Source organism: Triticum urartu, chromosome 3A, assembly GCF_056163025.1.
Source record: "Triticum urartu cultivar PI428250 chromosome 3A, HENAU_Tu73, whole genome shotgun sequence".
Taxonomy (NCBI): domain Eukaryota; kingdom Viridiplantae; phylum Streptophyta; class Magnoliopsida; order Poales; family Poaceae; genus Triticum; species Triticum urartu.
Genome location: NC_141875.1, coordinates 41191941 through 41207892, shown reverse-complemented (window position 1 = coordinate 41207892; position 15952 = coordinate 41191941). Strand labels below are relative to the sequence as shown.

General features: G+C 43.5%; 2 protein-coding genes and 1 pseudogene across 2 annotated transcripts; all 3 read right to left on the bottom strand.

Moving 5' to 3' along the window:
• Positions 1–1100: 1100 nt before the first annotated feature.
• LOC147978331 (uncharacterized) lies at positions 1101–2108 on the bottom strand (annotated as a pseudogene).
• Positions 2109–5492: 3384 nt separating this feature from the next.
• Positions 5493–12975, bottom strand: LOC125542624 (putative disease resistance protein RGA4). The gene is given in 5 exon segments (XM_087514712.1): positions 5493–5594; positions 6708–6782; positions 6784–9836; positions 12200–12351; positions 12465–12975. Coding segments are annotated over 3 exon segments (3153 nt in total). The 5' UTR covers positions 9760–9836; positions 12200–12351; positions 12465–12975.
• Positions 12976–13111: 136 nt separating this feature from the next.
• Positions 13112–15373, bottom strand: LOC125530769 (uncharacterized). The gene is made up of 2 exons (XM_048695168.2): positions 15119–15373; positions 13112–13441 (listed from the first exon to the last, which is right to left on the bottom strand). The coding sequence occupies exons 1-2, from the start codon at positions 15235–15237 to the stop codon at positions 13303–13305; spliced, it is 258 nt and encodes an 85-aa protein (XP_048551125.1). The 5' UTR covers positions 15238–15373; the 3' UTR covers positions 13112–13302.
• Positions 15374–15952: the final 579 nt, after the last annotated feature.

Sequence of the window (15952 nt, the reverse complement as noted above, 5' to 3'; positions counted from 1 at the left end):
ATTTTGCCATCCATGTTGGTTAAAATTCTCCTGGCCACCCGCTTCAACCACATACATACCGCCTTAAATAGCGGTTGGTACTCCATTCGATGTAGCATAGACCACGTACAAAGCCAGTGCATACAATAAAAAATAATATGCAAACGAATAGTGTTTTTGTCATTGATTACAATATCATTTCTACATAGCCAAAGCATGTTCATATGGTCACATGATGCAAAGTTCTTTTGAGAGATGATAATGACATGTATAGGAAGTGATACATTAGTAGTCACTTATACTCGTTGTAAAACACATAGCGACATAGTACATGTTGAGCGATCTTTGTTGTTCGGCTTCGCTTGCTATGCTCCCCGGGGACGGCTCGGGTGAACCCTAACCGCCTATGCCTCATCTCCCTCATGCTCTCCCAATTGTTGCCGGATAAAGTCAACAAGCAAAGCTCATCAGTGATGGCTGGGCTGCGGGGCAATGTGGTGGCCAGTTGTGGCGACCAGTGGTGGTTGTTCAGGCGTCGACCCTGGACATCGACAGGCACGTCTGGTGATTCTATTCACCGGCATGGAGAGGGTGGCCGGAGGTGCGATGGGCCCTCGGATCTTGTTGCGCGAGCTGTTGGCGGCGCCTTTGTTGCGAGGGTGATGGCATGACGGTTGTGTTGTGTAACATCCCGACCACAGCCACCGATTCCCAGCCATTACGCCTGCCGACCACCTGGGATATAGATTCGCCACACAGACCAATAATGGTCTTTCCTGCGCACTTTTCTCCTCACCCGTGAGCACTCGGGAACAACTTCCTAGTAGGTCATCCATCCTCGAATTACTTGAAGCTTCTTTGGATATATGAGCTTATGGAAAAGAAAACACACCTTGTTGATAGGAAAGACCATGATGTCACATGTTGCTGCCTTTGGTAGATCTGGGTGGCGATGGTTATGGGCTAGCGTGTAGGCAACCATGGCTGGTGATTGTGAGTGTCTACCTCCTTGTCGATGATGGGATGCTGCTCTCCTCTCCGTAGTGGTGATCCAACACTGCTGTGAAAAGGCTTATAGGTGGCCTCAAATTAGTGGCGGGCAAGGCCAGAAACCGCCACTTCTATTTTGGATAACCAAATACATGCAACTTTGTCACTCGAGGGAGGCTGCAGATCCTCTCAAGGCCTTCACAATACCCAATAACAAGGACCTCAAAGAGCACTAGGTGGTCCTCCATGGCCTTCAAGTTGTTTAGTCCTCTTAATTAGATTGAGCTCTTTCAAGCAGGCGGTGTCCTCTCCAAGCTGTTGCGGGAGATCCCTCAGTTTTGGACAATTGTGAAGTTGCAGCTGCACCAAACGAGGACATACCTCGGCTTTGGAGATCCCTCGGCTTGGCAGATCTCATCCGCTCCATCCTTTCCCCATCCATAAGCAGTAGTAACTTCTTCCTCATCATGAAAAGAAGACCATTCACATTGATGATTAACCATTCAAGTTTAGGGAAAACAACAAACTCATTACATACAAGGTCACCATTCTTGCAGCAAACAAATTCAGGTCCAACCTTGGTAACTACATGTGCTCCATCAATTCTCAGAAATTTCAAGTTCGGTAGCTGCCCAATCGATGGAAGATCAGCACAGGATCGTATATCTATGAGTATCAAGTAAGTATACTAGTAGTAAAGACAAACAGGCGGTAGCAAAGCAGGTAGGATACCACTTACCAAAGAATCCATAAATACATAGGTCTTTCAGGTTATGCGGAGGTATTAGCTACTCAAAGACATTCTCAGTATTACTAATATCTTCTTCTGAATATTATCCGTCTCCACGTCCAGTTCAGTCTAGTACTAGTTTTTTAGATTTTTTTTTTGTCTGACGGCACTGCATTTGTACTACAATGAGCCACTCTTTTCAGTTTAACAAGATAAAATAAACCTCATATGCAACTAAGAAGACAACTCTTCCAACTTCCATTCATCTTGTCTGTTAGCTATCAATTCCATCACCGGCGGAATAATCTCTTACAACGGTGAGGAATTTCAGATTCCCTGTCCCTTTTGGAACCTGGTTTACTTTTGTGTCAAAAAGGTCAAGACATCTTAAACAGCTCAACAGGGTCATTGCTGAAGGAAGACTGTGTAGATAAACACACCGTCTCAAGCTTAGTACTTGAAGGTTCTTTAGGGAGCCAATGGATTCCGGAATTACTCACTTGTTGCGAGCTGTAAAATACAAGAATATATATTGAGATACATGAGCACTTATTTTTCTTAAATGACCATATACTTAAAAAGGTGCCCAAATATTTTTACAAATATTAACGTATTTCAAACAAGTATAAAAATAATAATATTGTTCTATGAATGTTTTTTTTGTAAAAAAATGTTGAGCGTGTTTAGAAAAAGATTCATCATGCCTCAAAAATAATCACAGTGTATTTTAAAAACATATAATGTGTATTTAAAAATATTTCAAAATGTATTAAAAATATTTCATGTTTGTTATAAATGTTTCATATTTTCTATAGATATTGGTGGTGCATTTAAATAATCTTTATATCATATTCTAAAAATATTTTGCGTTTTTTTCAAAAATACTTGTGCAGTTCAAAAAAATGTGCACTGCGAAAAGGGGAAACTCTAAAAACCCAGAGAGATAAAAAAACAGGAATGTGAACATAAAAAGAAGAAGAAAAAACCACAAAAAGGAGAAAAGGTAAATAGGAAAACATAAACACAAAAATGATAAGAAAGTGTTCACTTATGTATTTTAAAAATGTTCACATCTATTGAGAAATTTTTTTTTGAAAATATGTTAAAATTGCTCCATATATTTAAAAAATGTTCATGTATTTACAAAAAATATTGAAGTAATCAAAAAGTGCTAATGCCTTTTCAAAATAAGTTTTGTGTAATTTTTAAAAAGTGTGCAATTTTAAAGGATTTATATATGTCAAAAACATTTCTCTGTTTCTTGTAACAAGGAACTGAAGATAAAGAAAACCAAGAAAGGAACTAAAAAGAAAAGGAAAAGAAATTAAAAAAGGGCGAGCTTTACTCAGCAGGTGCAGACCACCACTATCTGCATTGCATGTTCAAAAATTCAAAGCATGCTTTCCTTTTTTTCAAAAAATGTTAGATCTATTATAAAGATTAACCAGAATTACAAAGCACCTCAAATATAATAAAAATTACATCGAGTTTCAAGGATCAGCGAACGACAATTGCCGCCGCCAGCGAGCCGCTATCGCCGCTTCCATATAGGAATGGCCTTGATGATGACGGCCAGCCAGGCAGCCTGCTTTAAACTGGACGCCTGAACTTTCGACTGAATTTTTGTCTCAAAAAAGAAACTTTTGACTGAACTAAAAAGAAACTTTTGACTGAACTTTGTTCAGCATTAATCAATACTTTTAAGCTAAGGAGAGCAAACCTTTAACCCATTAATTCTGCACTGTATTGCACTAATTAATTGAGTTCAGAATAGAAGAAGATACTAGCACTGAAGAGAATTTGCATTGGACCGGACTATCGCTATGGCAGATCGTGTAGTGATAGTTCCTGCAATGTCCCTTACTATTCTTGAGCTCAACCGTAGAGAAACAGAGCTTGCCCATTCATAGCTCACACTTCTGCACATAGCTGCTTCAAAACGTACTTGGCCCCCACCGTCTGTCATCCCCGTCCACGCTTCGCAGAAGTTGCAGAACTCCGGCGCAGGCTCCGGGGTTGTGCTCCTGGAGCTCAGGAACGACAACATTCACCGCACTGCACACATCGTGCCATGTTCATTCTGCAGCTGTGTCAGTTTGCCATCGTCTTCGTCGTCCACGATTCCTGCAACACCCAGGATATGTAGTATGTACTTTTTATGTGTTATGATTTCCGTGTTAGAATGTATTTTGTATAGAGCTTCTGTGTATATCCGTATATTGTAATTTTATATAATATGTACCCTTATATATAAAAAGAGCCATGCCGGCATTAGGGTGTCGTGCAGTTTCCCACAAAGCATAATTGTTTACATGGTACTTCCTCCGTTTGAAAAAGCTTGTCCCAAGCTTGTCTCTCAAATGGACGTATCTAACACCATTTGAGGGACAAGCTTTTTCGGACGGAGCAAGTATCAGTTTAGGTTACGAACATGTCTTCCGCCGCGGCTAGTGTTCCGATCCCATCTGCACCGGCCACCGCCACCGCATGTGGTCGTGTGCCGCCACCGCATGCTGGAGGAGTCTCCGCGGATCCCGTATGCGCCAGCGCTGCCGGCTAGACGGGGTTGGGCGGCGAGCGGCCAAGAGGAACAGAAGGAGGTTGTTCGTGCTCTCGGAGATTCCACACTATTGGATTGGGTTTTTTCGTGCTCCAGCCGTTGCAGCTGCTGCTGTCGTCGCCGGCGTTATATTGGCCACCATGCAACACCATTTTCGCCCACGGGAACATCGTCGGCTTTGTGCGGATCTTCCCACAGCATCATTGGTGTTGCAGTCATCGCTGCACAGCATCACCTCCCACACAACACAACACTAGGTGCTAAAGTCGTCTCCCTCCTCTGCTTCTGTAGAAAATAGCAGGCTAACACAGACAGGACGGTCAGAATGGGAGATGGAGTATATAAAATTGTTGTACCTAATATGCCCACCTGACCTCATCATCTAGATAGATAGTGGTACAATATTTCTTGCGCAGAGAAATCTTCCAATTGCATTGCAAAAATCTTGTGTAGCTCACATTACCAGGAAAAGCAGACTGATTTGATTCCCCACATCTCGAATATTCTGAATCAGATCCGGCACCAAATTAAGAGTAGCGATCCATGGAGCTCGGGGGGTATTGCAGTGGAGTCGTGCCGGTGCTAAGGAGGGTGAGATAACAGAGAATTTGAGATCAGTGTGCCGTGGAGCACGAATCTAGAGAGAAGCGGGAAGATGCAGGTCTAATCCCCGACGAACGTCACAATAAATGTTCAGTGACCAAATAATCATTGAAATTACCATCAGCAACAGATACAGTTGAAAAACCCCTGACTACAGTTTAACTTTGAGAAATCATAATACCTGGAGACTGCATCCTTAAACCTCTTGAGCAGCGTAATTAGCAGCCCTCCACATTGCACAACTTTGCTCAGAGGGTGCAGACCACCACTATCCACGTTGCCTCTGCCGATTTGTTCCATCCCCCAGAATTTAAATGCAAGTTCAGACTTTCAAAGGAGTGATTTCAACTGGAATGTCTGAACTCCCGATTGAATTGATCAGTCTTTCAACTAGGTAGTTCGATACAACTTAAAGCTGGTGCAAATCCTCATTCTTGCATCTGCATTGCACTATTTTAATTGCTTTGCCAAGATGGTGTAGTCGCAGTTTCTGCAATATCATTGAATCTTCTTTCATCTCAGTTGCAGGGAACAATAATTATTGCACTTCGTCATTCATGCTTCACCATACCCACAGATAGCGGCTTCCATATGCAGTTGAGTGCCTCTGCCGAAGTTGCCTTCTGCACTTCACCCAAGTTCCAGAGCTCCTGCCGTGGTTGTGCTCCCGGAGCTCTCGGCAACAGCCACCTTCACCACACTGCGCACATCGTCGCCGTGCTCAGTCTGCATCTGTGTCAGTTTGGCAGCATCGGTCATCGTGCACCACTTCTTGCAACAACCAAAAAAATACTATATACATACATATATATATATATATATATTATTTGTTCATGATTTTCAGTTGAACAATCCTTCTGACAATGTAGTTTGGCGACACAATACGTACAACACAGGTTTATACAGTAACAAAAATGCTCTTCATGACCAGGTCACTCACACAGGTTTGGCCGTACAGGTTACACAGGCAAAGCCTCACGCCCAAGTTCAGAAACAAAATAAAAGGAAATCCATCACTTCCATTGAAAGAATAAAATCGCGCCAACCGTGCCATGGAGGTTCAGTACAGCAAAGGCCCCAAGTTCAGGAACAAATAAAACGAAATTTCTGGATTAAATCCAAAAGGTGAAAGCATACCCACACACAAGACAACGATCGATACATTCCAGGGCACCTGCCCAAAGAAATTTGTTTCTTCACCAGCTCGCTACACATCCATCATGGAACTTGCGCATCTTCAAAATTGAGAGACTTCCTCAACTTAGTACGTTTGGTGCTTTGCCCATCGAAGCGAACAGGCCATCAGTCCTACGCCGCCAGCGAAACACACCGAAATAATTAGCAACTATGATAATTGACAAGCACATAAAGTCATAAACACATACGTACCAAGAGTTGGTACAATTCCGTATATGCTGAGATCAAGCATGAGTGTAGCTACAATTTCGGTTGTTTTTCCACAACGTCACATACACAACTAGGGTATAGTTTGCCTGAATAAGAGACCAATGCCTCAACAACTATTACTACTCATATCTGTTAATGGAGATGCCAATATTATAAACTCTACCTGGATAATTATGAGAATGTAAGCAACTTAAGAGCAACATTTTACAACACTTAATAACTTGCACGCTTGCAGTCTGCCAATGGACAAGTACTAATTCTGGAATAATCAGTAAAAGGTCTAAGTATTTCTGTTGCATAAGCATGTATAGTGGCACACAACTGAACAAAGATGCAATTTAGGCACGAGTCCACTGAGGGAGAAAACTGAATCATGGCTGCTAAGAGAATCAAATATACAATAAAAAATATCCAACCAGTATGGAGTGTCATATATACCTTGTGCAATCTAACTCCACGTGTAGACATCCAGTTCTTCGCCATGAAGTCGCTGGTGTTGCTCTTGAAGCCCAGGGACCCAGCGTGTAGAGATCCCTTGCATATCCTCGCCCATCCCTAGCTGCTGCAAACTGCCCAATCCCTCTACATGGCTTAAATTTGGACAGGCACCTACACGCAGCGCTGTCACTTGAGGGAGGTTGGAGACCTTCTTCAGGCCTTCACAATTCTCAATAGTAAGAAGCTCAGAGAGCAGTGGGAAGTCCTCCACGACCTTCAACTTGTTCATTCTAATTAAAAGGATCTCCTTCAAGCTGGTAGTGACCTCTCCAAGCTGTGGCGGCAGAGCTCTCAGCTTCGGGCAACCTATGAGTTGCAACTTCACCAAAAGAGGCAGCAGTTGCAACCCAGCAGATTGGGCATCCTCCTTTTGAATCTCAACAGCTCCATCCTCTCTCATTGCAACAACTTCATCAAAAAAGGACCACTCCTTCCAGTTGGGCATATCATTGATGACCAACCATTCAAGTTTAGGGAAAGCAACTAACTCACTGCATATGGGATCACCCTTCCCGCAACCAAATAACTCAGGTCCAACCTTGGTAACTGCATGTGCTCCCATTATTTTCAGATATTTCAGGTTAGGTAGTTGCCCAATGGCTGGAAGATGTACACATGATCGTACATAATTGAGGATCAAGTGTATTAATGATGACAAACAAGTTGTACCAAACCAGGTGGGATACCGCCGACCGAAGAATCGTAAAATACATAGTTCTTCCAGGTTGCTTGGAGGTATTAGCTGCTCAAATACCTTCTCAGTATTGCTAACATCTTCTTCTGAATATGATCCCTCTCCACGTTCAGTCCACTTTAGGACTAGTTCTTTTAGATGTTTTTTGTCCGTCAGCACTGCATTTGTACTAGAATGAGCTGCTCTTTCCAATTTAACAATGCCAAGATGCCTCATCTGCGACCAAGAAGACAACTCTTCCAACTTCCATCCATCTTGTACAAGAGCATCATCACTTCCATCACCAACAGGATAATCTTCTAAATAAGTGAGGAGCTTCAGTTTCCCTATCCCTTTTGGTACCAGATTTATTTTTGTGCCATAAAGATCAAGACATCTCAAACTGCTCAACAGGGTCATGGCTAAAGGAAGACTGTGCAGATAATGACACCATCTCAAGCTCAGTACTTGAAGGTGCTTTAGGGATCCAATGGATTCCGGAAGACAATCTATCTTAGTGTAATCTAAATTAAGTAGACGTAGATGTATCAATTTTCCTATATAACCTGGGATCCTTTCTACAAGTGAGCAATTCAATACCAAAACACGAAGAAGCAGAAATCTCTTGAACAATGTATCCTCAATTCCCCATGGACCCTTAACAGTTAGGAAAGTCCTCACCTTAACCTCCACCTTATCCAGTCTAGGTAACACTAACGTATCCTTCTTAATGACAGCAGTAACACGTCGCAATTTTGACATATTTTCACCCCTTAAAGTTTCAACATCTCCAATAAAACATTCTTCTCTCGATATATTACAAGCAAGTTGTCTTAAGAGGTCATGCATTTTGCATTCAACCTGGTCAAAAATGAACCTATTTGGCTGGAGGAGATTCCGATGTATTAGCTCGTAGTAGTACTCTTCTGCTACGTCTTCTAGTAGTTGGCCTTGCTGCTCCTCGATGAATCCTTCAGCAATCCATAACCTGGTAACTTCTGCACGCTCTATGATAGAATCTTCAGCATACAAAGCACAATAAAGGAAACACTGCTTCAGACGATGTGTTAACTCATCATAGCTTAGATACAAAGCTCCTTCTATTTCATCCAAGAGCATGCTCTGGGAACCAGCATATTTGCCCAAATACTTTTTCCACTCATTCTCCGTTAGATCTCTGCTTGCCAAAGCACTAGCGGTAACCTTGATTGCAAGAGGGAGGTGACCACATTTACGAACAATCTCAATTCCTGTGTTTCTTAAATTCTGCACTTCTTTCTCTTCGTCAATGTTCATGCTTTTCCAAAGTAGCTCCCATCCCACCTCTACTGACATGAGATCAACTCGATGGATATGCTGCACACCTATGGTCATTGCAATTTGATCATCTCTTGTAGTTACCAATATTACTCCAACAGCTGCTTCGTTTACTGGAATTCTTATTAAATCTGTCCAAACATTTGACTGCCACACATCATCTAGAACAAGAAAGAAACTCTTGTCCTTGATTGCTTCTGCAAGCTTTCTCTGCAGCTCGGCTATGGTTTCACCTTGCTGATGATGCACACCAATATTACGGAGAACCTCTTTCAGAAGAGTAACTTGATTGTAATCTTGTGACACACAAATCCATGCGTGTATCTTAAAGCTTCCTTTTATTTTGTTGTCATTGTATATCTTTTGAGCTAGTGTTGTCTTACCAACTCCCCCGGTTCCAACAATAGCAAGCTTGTAAGACTTATTTTCCTTGTGTGAATGAACTAAGTCCACCAACCTCCTGCTAGAACGTATGATCTCCTTTCCCACAAGGTTGGGCTCAACGAGGTTGGAAGTTCTTACCAGTTTGGATGTTGGACCATTTCCAGCAGGTTGTGTACTAGTGTTGAATGTTAAGAATATCTTGTCCTTTGAAATGTTCTCTATCTTTTTGTTGAGGCCTCTAATCCGAACAGCAACATCATGACGTGACCAGATGTTACAAAAGCAAGAGGAAACTGAGAAGCCCGCACATGCAGCTGATTTGCTTGATGATGAAGAAGGATCATCAGGAAGTAGCTTGCTTCCTTTACATCTAGCCACATCTAGGATTTCATCAACATCATATATAACATCTCTCAGTTGGCCAAGCCAATTGTTTACTGCTAGCTCTTTTGTCCTCCTTTTCTCAGCATCATATATGCAACATTTTATCAGTTCTACTCGTCGCAGGACTTCTCTGAGCTCTTCTTCCACCCCGAGGATTAGTATGGCCTCATCTGTAATGATATTCTGCAACTTACTGGCACATGATCCAAGCAACGATTCAAGTATGGCTGCCATCGATCAGACAAACTCGGCAAGGGAGATCCACCCAAACCGCCACGGTGACTTGTTCTGAGAATAGCAGAAATTGGAAGCTGAAAATGAATGCTTTCAAAAATTAGACAAGGCTCTACAGATACACTAGAAGCTACTTAGTTACTATTTTTTTGCCTAACGAAAGCTATGCATGCAACATACATATAGATTCAGCACCTTGAGTAGTGCCATGTATCAAGGACTAAGTTCAAGTTTTTGTGCTCGCAAATTTACATGTGTTTCAGTTTTTCATACAAAAATATTTATTAGTTTGTCTTGCCTAGTTAAGGGCGCCATCCAATGGCAGCTGCATAGCAGTCTGCAGTCTACATATCAATCGGAACCAAAGAAAATGTTGCGTCAAGTATATACGGCCGATTTTTTTATTAATAGTAAATGATAATTTTGTAATTCCGAAACTGGTAAAGGGCCGGTGGAAATTTTAAAAATAGGAAGGACGTTAGGAATAACAGCGTCCAGGATGGACGCTAGTATGGATGGCGTCCAGGCCTGGACGCTAGTAAGGATGGCGTCCAGTCATGCCCTTCGATTGGTGCTCTGGTTTTGGCTCAACTGAGTTGTTTTTCTCTGATAGATAGAGGTTTCATGAACTATATACTCTAATACGTTTGCAGCCATCACTTCTTACCTTGCTGGGCGGTAAGCAAGCTCTAGCACAGACATCACCAATCATCAGAGGGGCAACATCATCTCACAAGCCGCTTATCATTAGGATCATTCACTGATCATTAGGATCATCCACTCGACCTATGGTTGGAGCATGTGAATTGTTCCATGGCCTTGTTGAATCTCCTTTGTTTGGTCTTCTGTACAATTTATCTAACGGTTACAAGTGTACATTATATAGGTGACTAGGCTGTTACTTTTGGGCAATACAATTGGAAACTGGCTAGTTTATGATAACAGATAAGTCCATCTTAGTCGGCGGTCGCACTTTTGCCTCTATGTGTCGGTGCACCACTGCTAGCACTTCTGGAAGCATGGTGTGCCGGTGTCGTAGCCCGACGTGAACCTGCCGCGCGAGTGGCACCTCAACCTCGATAGGGTTCCGGTGCCGACCGTGCCGGACTCAGGTAGCACACAGCTGATGGAAATTCAGCACCGTCGTGCTCTACTCTTGGATGACCTTCGCCACGACCCAACGTACACGGTGGATTTGCCGAACTAGGACGCATGGTTCGCCACCGAGCACGACCAACGTCGTCGGTCGTGCTTCAAGGGTGTGCCCCGTGAACCACGCGCACTCACCGCTCCACCATCACTGTCGGTCATGGTGAGGGGGGGGGGGGGGGGATTAGGAGGCCTACATTGTGGCCCTCGAGGAGGCCACAAGGAGGTCCATCAAGGAGCCAGAGTGCAAGGAGCTCGCCAGGTGGCCTAGCCTTGCACAGGCGCTGGTTGAATCGGCGGCCAGAGGGGTGACCAACATGCCCCCATCACCACCAGCACCACCAGCGCCCGAGCCTGTGGAGGAGCCATGACCGCTGCTTGGGCAATCATGGTCGTGGACGAGCATGTTGTCGTTGTATATCATGCACGCCTGTGTGGATGGGCACGATAGACGAGAAGATCGAGTGGCAGGCTGTGGAGCGTGCGATGAAGGCCAAGCGGCAGGAGAAGCAGCAGTTGGTGGCGCAGCAAGCAGCGACACTGCCAGCCATCTAGCACGCGTTCCCGTGGAAGGAGACGTCGTTCTACGTTGACCTGACCAAGGAGGAGGAGGACAACAACCATGCCTAGATCTACTGCCCGCCGCTGACTGTTTTTTCTAATCTTTTCATTTAATTTTTTTAGTTTTAATTAATGTAAATTTGACTTTTGTTGGCTGTTTTATTTTTTAAAAATTTCTGAAATCCAGTGCAAATGTGAAATGCGTTCATCCGTGTTGCTTGCATCTTCGGACCTCGGAAAAAAACGGACATTGACATCTGCCTGACCGATCCAAATGAAGAAAGAACAAACAAAATCTGCATCAGTTTGGGTTGCCGCATCAGGATTGCCCTTAGGTCAGACGAAAGCGAGGACTTTTTTGGGCCAGGTTGAACCAAACACTGGACGCTGCTAAGAATAGCGTCCAGGCGCGGACGTGGTTTGCAACAGCGACCAGGCCTGGACGCTACTATTGATGACGTCCTTCCTATTTTTCAAAATTCCAACTTATCATTACTAGTTCCGGAATTACAGCATTGTTATTTATTATTAGTAAAAAAATCGGTATATGCGGAGTAAAAAGGACCGGATGAAGTATATTTCTATCTGTTACAACACCTAGATTAATCATCCAGCAGCTTTTTTGCTTTTCTGATTCATCTGATGAATAGCCCCAATGCTAACCTAGAAATCTTGATAACTAGTTTATTCGACTGGACTAATGAAAGTTAAGTTGATTGCAAGTCTTTACCTTACAAACCACTCTCCGGTCAAGGAAAAACGGTCAATAGTAAGAACCAATAGTGATCATAAATCTTGAAGAAGCAGTTGGCGATGATGATCAGTCGATCTCATAGAAGATTACCGTTCAATCACCACAAGAAAACCATACTGCTTCTACACCTGCAGTATTATATAGATAATACAAGATTATGCATCAATTAGTGAACAGAAGGAGTGCCTCCCACCGCGATACAGATCAAGAAGTTAAGGATACGGAGATCAAAAATATATACCTGAACATGGGCTGGTAAGTCCACAGGATCACTTCAATCAGTGGTGACCAGTGGACCAACGGGGAAGGAACGACGAACTTGAGAGGATCAAGACAAACTTTTCCTCTGCGTGTGGAGAAGAGGAAGAACAGAGAGAACAATATCTTCAGGAAATCGGTGAAAAGCACACTCGAGGAGGCGAACTCAGCAGGGAATCACTTTGGTCTGAAGCAAGAATTAGTCGCATAAAGGCAGGCTTTGGTGCTGGCTGGAAGAGAAAGAGGTGAAGAAGGCTAATGATGCTTATCTTAATCTTAATTTGTTTACTTGGACATGGAACCCACTAATTATTCTTTCCTTCCCACCCACCATTGCAGCAAAAGGGAAAAGCGAAAGCACTCAAGGTGGCTCACTTTTTCTTTCTTGATGATTCAGCCTGATGCCTTACCTAAGCCGGCAGCAGCATATATATACTGGAAAGCCAAGCAACAGCAAAGCCCTCAGTTGGAATGAATTGGATACACAAACAACAGTAGCTACTTCCATTATTAATTCAATTGTCAGGATATTATTTAACCAAACAACATTAGCTCATCATTTTCAGCAACCAGCAATGAAAGCCAGTCTCCAACACAACGGCACCATACGTTTACGGTCAACGAGAGATGTACTGCAGAATCTGCACCAGTAATAAAGATCTCCCCAAAAGAGAATTTTGTGATACAGTTTACAAACGACTATGTTGTATCCATCACAGTTGATCCAAGCAGTCAATGAGGTTCAACTTGGAGTTACTACAGATGTAACTAGAGCACACTTGCCAACAAAATTTCTTTCAAGATTAAATGCACTAGCTTTGCTAGTTATCGTCCTTAATTCTCTTGAGCAGCTTGGCAGCCCACCGGCGCAGCCTTTTATTCAGGGTGAAGCCAACCACGACGCCAACCACAAAGCTGACAGCGCCGAACTTCGCGCAAGCCGACAGAGACACCATCCGTCTGCAATACCAAAGGATCATACGTCAGTTGCAAACTTGCAAGGAGCATAACTTGAGTCAGGGATTACAGATTTACAGTACAACTTGTCAACGTTTACATCACTAAAAATGCTACGGCTGCAGCCTAAATCTAGAAACGAAGACTAGAGAGTACTCCCTCCGTTCCAAAATATAAGTCTTTCTAGAGATTCCAATAGGTGACTACATACGGAGCAAAATGAGTTAATCTACACTCTAAAATATGTCTACATACATCCGTATGTTGTAGTCCATTTGAAATGTCTAAAAAGACTTATATTTCGGAACGGAGGGAGTAGATGCCATGCATGTGCCATACAGATTTCACTATATAGGCACAGAGTCTATTTGGTAGATGACTGCAGCTTTGGTTGGCAGATGCACACCCCAACCCTCTACATTGTCTTTGTTCCATCCCCAGCATTCAATTGCATGTCACAAAATTTCAAAGCATGCTATCTACTGGATGTTTGAACCTGCAATTGATTTTTCCAGTCTTTAAACTTGGAGGTTCTGATAGAACTTCGGACTAGTGCAAACTTCCAATTTCAACTAAGGGGGGGACAAATCTTTCGCCTAGAACTTGTATAAATAAATGAAACAGAAACCAAACTTTCCCCTACAAGTATCAAGCAGCTTTCAATCAACTAATGACCAAAAATAAATAAACTGGAGCCATATATATATCAAAATTTCAATTAGGATAAAAAAATCAACTGGGTCAGGTTTCTTCAATCCCCTGCAGCCACTGCTCAAGGGTGGCAACGTCAGTTGGTGCAGCACCACAGTGGCAGCACGGCACAAAGCAGGAGGATGAGCATGGGAGGGTAAGGCAGAAGAGGAGGCACAGGGGAAGTCAGAGGGTACAGTTGCAGAAGTGGGATATGGAAAATTCAGCAACTGCATAGTGAGGCAGAGTTGCGATCTCCTAAATCAACGTGGCTAAGTATGTACACTGGCAACCAAATATCTGCTGTTTAGGCCCTGTTTGGATCCCCGTTTTTCTTTTAGATACAGTTGTAAATAATACACACGTCTCCGCCTGTCGTTTCATTCCAGACGTAAATTGCTCTGCGGACGGTAAGATACGGGTGTAAGTGAAACACCTCCGTATCTAAATACATCGATTCCAAGCGCGCCCTTGGAAGTTCCACAAATACATGTACAACATACAGAGTACATTGCCCAGCCTACTTCTTGTTCTCAGGTTTAAGGTTTGGCATCGGTTAAGAAACAGAACGCCATATGGAACAAGAGATGTCATAGACACCCAAAATACTGGCATAAAAGTAAACAGAAACCGAACAATTGGGTTGTCCTGCCATACATACACATAACTGAAGCTTTCCCCTGCCAAATATATATTACAGTTACAGATCAAATCACTTTAACTCGTTTAGTCAAGCTTTCGGCTCTGATGATAAGCATAGAGAAAACATGCGGTGCAGGTGTTGCAAGGGATTTCATACATGTGCGTCAGCTACTACTACCACAGTGTACAGTACAATACGCTTCATACCCCCAAACTACAGGCAGCATACCGCGAAATCCGCCCCCAAATCGAAGCAATCTACCGGGCGAGCGAGCTAAAACAGGGCGCATCGATCGAATCTCGAATCAGAGGAGGGGGCGGGGAGGGGGAGGGGGAGCTCGGACATACCCTGCCTCCCTGGGCACGAGGAGCTGGTCGGAGAAGGCGGAGCGCGAGGAGGAGGAGGAGTTGGCGGCGTCCTGCGCCGCCGCCTGCAGCCTCCCCACCGCCGACGAAGCCGAAGGCATCTCCGCGGATCCCGCCCTCTCTCTGGCCTCGCCGGGGTTCGAGCTAGCTAGGGTTTAGCGGCGGAGGATTTTTCTCCTCTGTTTTCTCGGATGGAGTGGTAAATAAGAGAAGGAACTTTCCTTTTTCCGTCTTTTCTTGTGGACGAAGAAGAAGAAGAAGACGGGTCGGAGAAGGCCGAGGTCGATCTGGGGATGGGCCGGCCCGGGATGGCACTGGGCTCTGGGTTTTGCGCAGTCCGTGTCCAACTTCTCTGCGATTTTTTATTTTGTTTGGAACTGATGAAACATCGTCATTTCAAAGTCCAAATTATTTATCTTCAGCGGATGCACTCACTAATTATGCCGGTACGTCTTGACCAGTTTGTCAGAAGTGCAGGAAACATGGCATCGACTACATTTATTGATCCAGCGGATGCACTTACCTAGGGCCAGTTCTTTTGCTGATTTTTTTGAGCTTCTAGAATAAGCTGCCAGCCCAACCCAAAATATATTTTTAAAAGCTTGCTAGTCATGTTTTAATTAGTAGGTTTCTACTACTATAATTTTGATTGAGCTTCTAGAATAAGCTAGGTATAGAAGCCAGCAGAAGAAATGGCCCTAGTTATGCATGTTTCTATCTCTACTTAGAAAAATCGTAGGATTCAATCATCCGCTCCTCTTTCGTCTAACATAGAGCAATTCTAGAAGACTCGCCACATTCGTGGTCTTCATAGCG

Bases quoted from the DNA above. Each gene is read 5' to 3' on its own strand.
- LOC125530769 (XM_048695168.2), bottom strand. From the start codon at position 15,237: ATGCCTTCGGCTTCGTCGGCGGTGGGGAGGCTGCAGGCGGCGGCGCAG. The intron at 13,442-15,118 runs GTATGTCCGAGC...TTGGTATTGCAG, and splicing joins CTCGTGCCCAGGGAGGCAGG to ACGGATGGTGTCTCTGTCGG.